Source organism: Colius striatus, chromosome 1 (genome assembly GCF_028858725.1).
Source record: "Colius striatus isolate bColStr4 chromosome 1, bColStr4.1.hap1, whole genome shotgun sequence".
NCBI classification, from domain to species: domain Eukaryota; kingdom Metazoa; phylum Chordata; class Aves; order Coliiformes; family Coliidae; genus Colius; species Colius striatus.
In genome coordinates this window covers 68,998,888-69,007,101 of record NC_084759.1, presented here as the reverse complement: position 1 = coordinate 69,007,101, position 8,214 = coordinate 68,998,888, and the positions used below count along the sequence as shown (strand labels likewise).

Sequence of the window (8,214 nt, the reverse complement as noted above, 5' to 3'; positions counted from 1 at the left end):
CAAAAGATTTGCTATAATTAAACAAATACAGAATACAAATATTCTATTTAAAAGTTGTAATTCCACAACACTGTACCCACATTTCCCCCAATCTTTCCTTTGCATTCAAGGAAACCTTCTGTAGGCACTGTTTCTGATAGATGACAGTAACGGCATCCATGTGCATGCTTGCAGTTTCAAATGATGTTCAAATAATTCCTCATAGGGCTAGACAAGATTAATTTTGTGCAGGAGGTCAAATTATTACTTATATTCCTCAGCTGAAGCTCACTTGCTCCTTTCCAGATCTTTTTCAAATTCTTCTGGCATAAGTTGAGCTGGGGCACTAGGATATTTATGTGTTCAAATATTTATTGAACATTTGGGAGTTGCACGTGGAAATTATGAGTGATGAACAGTTCTCACTTATCTGCTCTTAGAGCAATTGTAACACTGAAAGTCATAACCATGATTTGTACCTGTAAAAGGTAGTGAACTGCCGCCTTCTGAGGAATAAGAAAATCTGCTTTGTCCCCAGTAGAATGATAGTTCATGGTACCACATACAACTAGAAGGTGGAGGCAATCTGGGTAATGAGAGAGCACCTTTCTGTAGATAATATTTTTAGTTATATCCCTCTCAGATACTGTGAATGTTTATCATGATGTAAAAGCTGAAAGATGTGGCTGCACAGTGACTTTTGCATCTTGCAGATAGTACAGAAGAGCTTTTACTTCAGCTAGACTTCTGTCTACTGGAAAGGCTAAAGTCGATTTCTGCATTGGCATTGATTGAAAAGGACAGTTGTGGCACTTTCTCAGATACACAACACCTCTGCAGAACTAGTGCTAACAGAGAAATACATAGCAATTGTTAGTCCTTCCAATAAACTGGAAATTTGAACAAATTTGTTTTTCAGTAAAAACATGACATGTTCTTCAGAATTCAATTGCAGAACACTCAGTTGTCTTCAAACATACATCTACAGAGAGTATGTTTTATGAGATCCCAGGGTGTGGAGGTGTCTTACGTGGACACAGGAGGGTAGCCCACAAGATGATCTCACTACTGCCAGGGCTGGACATAGGTTCAAAATGAGTTGCTCTTTCAAAGCACAGTGGTGGGAAGTTTTGGCTTACAAAGGGAGGAGAAAGAAAATGAGGTGGCAATGACAATGGTGGACATGCTAGCTGTTCTGCAAGGTTGACCTGCCTGCTAATTTACCTGCTAATGCATTCTGGATTAGTGTGTTAGAAAATTTGAGCGTGCAAGTTGTATAAGTTGCATAAACACATGACATTAAGATAACGATTTGATTCATTTTCCAGTTTGTTATGAGTACAAGCAACCATGAGGCTTTTCTCTATCAAAACCAGTCCTACTACAGCATTTTAGGTCACTGAAAATCTCAAACCTGCTGCTTTCATCAGCACAAAGGGCCAGCATCAACAGACTCAACAGATTTGTATAATACAAAAAAAAGGTCTCGATAAAGTGTGAGCTCTTCAGTGTTAATGACAAGGAATGGATGACAGAGTGAGCTGATAGATCAGAGAGAGCGAGCAGGGCTTCAAATGAGGACCTTGCATTTGCCTCATGTGACATTAATCAACTCTGGGAATAAGAATAAACTTGAAGTGCCTATCAGTTAATGTGATAAGAATGACTTTCATAACAAAGGAAATCATGGAAATGCTGAATGGACTTAGGGAAATGGTCTAGTGGTTGACAGAGCTAGGACAAAGGCTGGACTCTGATCTTAAAGGTCTCTTTCACCTGAAAGGGTTATATGATCGATGATGCTTCTGGCAGGATAAACTTTTTAGCAAGAGAAGATTGGTAGGCAAAAGGAATGGGGTGAGATGATCCATATCTATCTGTGCGGTGTTCTGATCAGACTCATGTGAATCAGTCCTGTGAGTCAATCATCAACCACATGCAAAGACACATATTTATTAGCACTTACTTGGCCAGACTCTGTTGAATGGCTAGATTTTGTCCTTTGCTCTGCTTCAGTACCATTTCACAGCTTTAGCTTTAAGTCTTTGATGCCTCTGTTTTGATCTCAGTTGTCCATTGTCTCTCATCTCTCTAAGCAAACATCATTGTTTCTGCCTCAAGCAGGCCTCTCAAACAGCAAGCAGATCAAAGACCTCTGTGCCTGAGACCAGATAATAAATAACAAATGGGAAGAAGGCAGGAATAGAATAATATTATAGTTTTGCTAAGCAGGAGGGATAACTTCTGCAGTATATATGGTGCCTGCCAGACAGAGGTAACATCCAGATCTCACCTGTAGATAATATGAAGAAGGTTTAGTGCAGAACAGCTTGGGAAGGCAGGTACAAACTGTAACTGCAGGGTTATTACAGTGACAGAGCTACCCCCTGAGATGAAATTACTGATGTTCCTAATGGACTGAAAACACCACAGCAATCTGCTAGCTACACCACTGTAAGGGACTCTTATAAGTGCAGCCTAGTCTACAGGGATGTACAGATATGCTCGACCTGGTACCTTTTTTCTCATTTGATATCATATACTTCAGATGATTCTGTTTAAATCAGTTAAACTATTCATCTACCATGACACCCGTCCATAAGTGTAATGAGACAGCAAACTTTGGCCTTTGTGAACCAAATATACTGTACATATCAAATTCCATGGCAATAACATATTTAGACAGAACACTGAATTTAGGATAATTTAATTACATCACTGTTAAACTTTGACACCCTAAATGGACAGAAAGAATCACACTCCCATCACCAATTTGAGTATGGGATTTAGTTACATCCACACGGTCCAGAATAAGGAAAAGTTTTGCCTGATTTATGTTCACCACTACTGTACACAATTTTTTTAAAAATTCAGTAACGATATTTTGGGACAATACCTACTGATATATTGAATCATAGAATCATAGAATCATTTCAGTTGGAAAAGACCATTGAGATCATCATGTCCAACCACTAACCTAACACTGTCACCACTAAACCACATCCCTCAGCACACATTTTAAATATTTCCAGGGACGCTGACTACACCACATCCCTGGGCAGCCTGTGCCAGTGTCTAACAACCCTCTCAGGGAAAAAGTTCTCCCTACTCTCCAATCCAAACCTCCCCTGGTGCCATTTCCTCTTCTCCTGTCATATATTACTCAGGAGAAGAGACCGAGCCTCACTTTGATCATATCTCCTCTCAGCTTCCCCTAAGTTAAACATCCCCATCTCCCTCAGCTGCTCCTCATAAGACTTGCTCTCCAGACCCTTCACCAGCTTCATAGCCCATCTGTGGACATGCTTCAGCACCTCAATGTCTCTCTTGTAGTGAGTGGCTCAGAACTGAACACAGTATTTGAAACGCAGCCTCACTAGTACTGAATACAAGGGGACAATCACTTTCCTGATCCTGCTGGTCACACTATTTCTGATACCAGTCAGGATGTCATTGGCCTTCTTGGCCACCTGGGCACACTGCTGGCTGATGTTCAGATGGCTGTCAGTGAATACCCTCAAGCTCTTTTCCACCAGGTAGCTTTCCAGCCACTCATCCCCAAGCCTGTAGCGTTTCATGGGTTGCTGTGGCCCAAGTGTGGGATCCAGCACTTGGCATTGTTGAACCTCATACATATTGATTTCAGTGCAAGTGTTCCTTGGATAAGGTGATACCTGCGCAGAGGCTACAGGGGCAAAGCAGCAGTGAATACACCCATAAATATGAAATCTTGTGGTTTTGGTAGCACTGATATGACAAATGATGGATAAATACTTTCCTCCATAAGCAACATAATTGAAACGGAGAGAAAAAAAAAAAGTAAAGTTGGGCTACTATGCTTAACTATTAAAAGAATGACCTAGATATTTCTCATTGTTGGCTGGAGAGTAAGAGGTATAGTGCAGAGTGAACTGTGTGAACACTGTAGGATAAAACACATGTTAACAGTGGTAGACATTGCAGAAAGTAACTTAAAACCCCAGCTGCAGCTCAGCTGAGAGGCAGATGAAATTACAATGTACATGGAAATTGTTTTGTTAAAAAGAGCCACCATACACCTAGCAACAGACTTCACCTAGCAGTATGTAGCACACAATCAAAAAAAAAACCCACCACAGAAGGGAGCCTGTTATCACCATCCATCATTTTATTTTACCAGCATTATACATACTTAGCACTGGATTGCATACCTGTAGTCTGCTATGAGGCCTATAGGTTGTTATGTCCTAAAGATATACTTTATATTGTATGTAGGTTGTATATCCTAAAGACACACAACAAAGATTTTGTGGTATAACGCTCTCATTGTACCAGAAATGTTAGTTTTGAATGTGATTTAATGTAAGCCAGTGTCGAGGCAGTAATTTTTAATGGTTTACATAGGTTTAAGAGTTAGGTCTTCAGGGCAAATGAATGCTTCTCATCTCTAAGAGGTTTACAAATGACGGCACTATCAATGTAAATTTCAGGCCTGCACAATCAAATTTTTAAAGGTAATTGCACATAATTGTACTGGATTTTGAAGGTTGTTGAGGAGCTTGCCTAAATACCATATTTAAAAGAACTAAACATAAATAAAAACGTGGATTTACATAGCTGCCATCTTGAAATGTTTTTAAAAAGTAATTTCCTAAACAAAAGTATATATGACAAGAAACAACTCCAGACCCACTAGCAGGAGGAGAGAAAGTTTGCAGGAGAAACTCTTGAGCACCTCGATAACTACTTTCAGAAACAGACAGGCAGCCAGGTTAAGAGAGAGGACAGCACTAAAGGAGGTTATGACCTGCCATATAACTAATGACACATGTGGCCAAAGGTATTTGACTTTCCTTTTATGTAAAATAAGGGCTAAAATACATGTTAGAAGTTGCAAGTGAAAACAACAATTCTGGGAGAAATGTCACAGGACCAGAAATGTTAGTGCTGCTCACACCATCACTGGGAATCAGGAGGGAATTCCTCCAGTAGACAAAGCTGATAAACCAAAAAAATCCTCACAAATTCAACTTCTACCGTGTTCCATATTTGTTTTAAATAAAACATTTTAATTACTTCTAATTCTCCATTTTTCTTACTTTTCTTTTCTTTTTTAAAAATATTTTTAATTAATTAAATAAAAAGATAAAGGAGAAAGTTTTCAATTTTGCTTATTTACAAAAAGCAACTTTTGTTTCCCTCCCTCAACTCAAGATAATTTTTAAAAGACATCTCAAATGAAAAATACTGACTAGCTCTATTAATTTCCTGCAATTGTCTTGCTTCCTAGAAGCAAATTTCCAGTAGGATGTATTTGGATGGAAACCCCCATGTTAGCCATTTTGTGTTTAGTAAGATTTACCATATTTGAAAAAGAGAAAACAAGAAAGAGAAGGGGGGGGGGGGGGAGAAGAGGGTAGTAAAAAAAAGGGAGAAGGGGGAAAATAAAAGAAAGGGGGAAATGAAAAAAGAGGGAGGGAAAAAAGAGGAGAAAAGGAGGGGCAGGGAAGAGAAAAGGAGGGAAGAGGGGGGGGAAGGAGAAGGAGGGGGAAAAAAGAGAAGGGGGAAAAAAGAGAAAAGAAGAGGAAGAAAAAAGAAGGGGGAAAAAAGAGAAGAGAGTGAAGAGAAGAGGGGAAAAAAAGAAATAAAAAGGAAAAAAGGAGCTCCATATGGATAAATAGTCCAGTGATCCAAAGAGTTATATTCTAACTCTTTTAGAACTTTGGGGAATTCATAGAGACCCAGAGCGACCAGTGCCTGCATTTATTCCCTTGCAGGTTTCACATGGAGCATCAGCCAGCTACCGACCCAGCTCGGTCCCAGAAAAGAGCAGAGCGGTCTCCAGCCTGATGATTTTCGATGCTGCACTCGCGTATCCGCAGCTCCCCGGCTTGCTGTGCCACTGGGGATAGCGGCATTGCCACTAGCACCGGGTCCGGGAAAGGGACAGACTCCGCAGCACTGCCCGCACACTGTGGGCGACAGAGCCAAACCGGAGGCTTCTCACCCACCCCAGTGCTTTCCGGCGCTTCACCTCCGCCGGGCGCGGATGGCCAAGCTAGGCACGGTGGAGGGAGGGAGAGACGCCACTGCATCCTCACGCCGGCTGAGCCTACGCTTCCCGGCTGAGGCCACCACCGGCAGGGCTGCGCCTTTAAGGAGCCGCGGGAGGCGGCAGTGGCGGGCGGGTTTTGCTGGCCGAGGCCGCTCCTTCCCCCGTTCCCTCTTCCCTCCCCCGTTCCCTCTTCCCTCCCCCGCCCGGCGGGCGGTGGGCAGTGCCCGCGGGCCACCTCCGCGGGTGAGGGACGGGAGCCGCGGCAGCCTACCTACCTACCTACCTACCTGCCTGCCTGCCTGCCTGCCTGCCCGCCTGCCCGCCCGCGGCCATGGCTCTGCCTCTGTGCCACCGGCTGCCGCTGCCCCTGCTGCTGCTGCTGGCAGCCGGCGGGCTGCGGGCGGCGGAGCGGAGCGGCGGCAGCAGCAGCGCCATGGAGGAGCTCGCCACAGAGAAGGAGGCGGAGGAGAGCCACCGGCAGGACAGCGTGAGCCTCCTCACCTTCATCCTGCTCCTCACCCTCACCATCCTCACCATCTGGCTCTTCAAGCACCGCCGCGTACGCTTCCTTCACGAGACCGGCCTGGCCATGATCTACGGTAAGTCCAGCGGCACCGCGCCTTGGTTCCGCTCCTCGCCTTCTCCACGGGCAGGCGTCTGTTTGAGGGCCGGTGTCACCCCCAGCAGGTGCCGGGAGGGATGGGGGGGCGACTCGGAGGCGGCGGCGGGCCCCTGTGCTCGGGCGCGCCCCCGCCGCCTGAGGCGAGGCGAGGGGAGGTGCGGGCGTGCGGCAGCGCTGCGGCCCCGCGCCCCCCTCACGGCTGCCGGGCGGCAGCGCAGGGGTAGGCCGCGCCCCGCGGGCAGCGGGAGCCCCGCCGAGGCTCAGGCGGTCGGGGTCCGTGCTTCTGGATCCCCGCCGCTTGCCGGTTCCTTTCCCCGGGCTAGGGGCTGGAGGAGAAGAGGGGGGCACGCGGGCCGCTTCCCGGCGTGCGGCGGCCCAGCGGTGTCCTGCGAAAAGCTGCACCCCGCCGCCGTCCCCTGGCGCTGAAGCGGCCGTGCTGGCAGGCGACACGGCGCGCCGTTTCGTGCACTCTCAGCGCTGGAGGAAGCGAGCTTGCTGGTGGCAAGCGCAGGTCATCACAGTAATGCTTCTGGAAGGCGTGATCCAAACGCCCGCAGAGTGCTGTGGCACACGCGGGGTGAAAAAGACCGCGTTTAAACTGGAGTGCTTCGGGGTTTGCTGCTCCCCAGCAGCTGGCGTGCTGCTGTCACGGCGGCCCGAGTTTGCTGGTCAGCAGCTTGGCCGCAGTGACACCAGACGCCCGAGGCAGCACCCGCAGCTTATCCTAAGCCTACCTGGTGGGGTAAGGACAGTACTGGGTTTGTCCTCTCCAGCCCCCTTCTCTCTCTATGGATGTGAGCTAAGGGGAAATACATCCCTCAGAAGAAGCTGTGTTCTCCACTCTGCTGGTGGGGCCAAGCTCTGCGCTGATGCTGTTAATGGCTGGTGCAGAGGACCGCAGGTGGGCCTAAGCTGGCAGAGCAGAGTGCTCACTCCGCTGTGAACTCACACAATTCTATTTTGTTCACAGTTTGCTATACAGAGCAGAAGCAGTTGCAATGAGGAGCAGCCATTCATTTGTGAAATTATTTGTCTGCCAGTGATTGGCTACTGCCATAGTGCTAGGGGCACTTCTTTGCCACCAGATCCGTTACAGTTGAATAGTGTGAAACACCTACCCAATGTTTGTCGGGATAAGCGTATTGAGGGTAACCACAGATGAGAAATTCAGCACTCGAGGAGAGGGGGGGACATTAATCGCTTCTCCCTGATGAGCACTACTGCTATTAAGAGCTACGTGATTGCTTGCAAAGCAGTGGAATTTTCCTCTGCTGATGCTTTTCATAAACTATCCCATTTGCTCTCAGTCACTGATCTCTTTGCTGCATTGATGGGTATTTCACATATGCCTGTGGAAAACTGTCAAATTAATGATTGGACATATAAGTTAGTTATGCACTAGCATGGTAATGCTTAGCAGCTCAGTGCTCAGGAGATAGTAGATTAACTGTGCATGTGCTGGTTGGGAGAGACAGGGTAAGGTTGTATGGAAGGTCTCATTTAGGTAGAACCCTGGTGTTGTCAACTTTAGAAAGTTAATTTATGTTTTAAGACCATTTTAGTGATGTAGGTGTTTTGC

At 46.2% G+C, this 8,214-nt stretch overlaps 1 protein-coding gene across 2 annotated transcripts in view; it reads left to right on the top strand.

Annotated features, from left to right (window-relative positions):
• The first annotated feature begins 6,212 nt into the window (after positions 1-6,212).
• The window catches only part of SLC9A7 (solute carrier family 9 member A7), a 75,471-nt gene continuing 73,469 nt past the window's right edge, over positions 6,213-8,214 (top strand). For both annotated transcript variants that reach the window (XM_061998267.1, XM_061998259.1), the window contains exon 1: positions 6,213-6,612. In XM_061998267.1, coding sequence (XP_061854251.1) covers positions 6,345-6,612 — 268 coding nt within the window. In that variant the 5' untranslated portion in view covers positions 6,213-6,344. The remainder of the gene's footprint in view (positions 6,613-8,214) is intronic.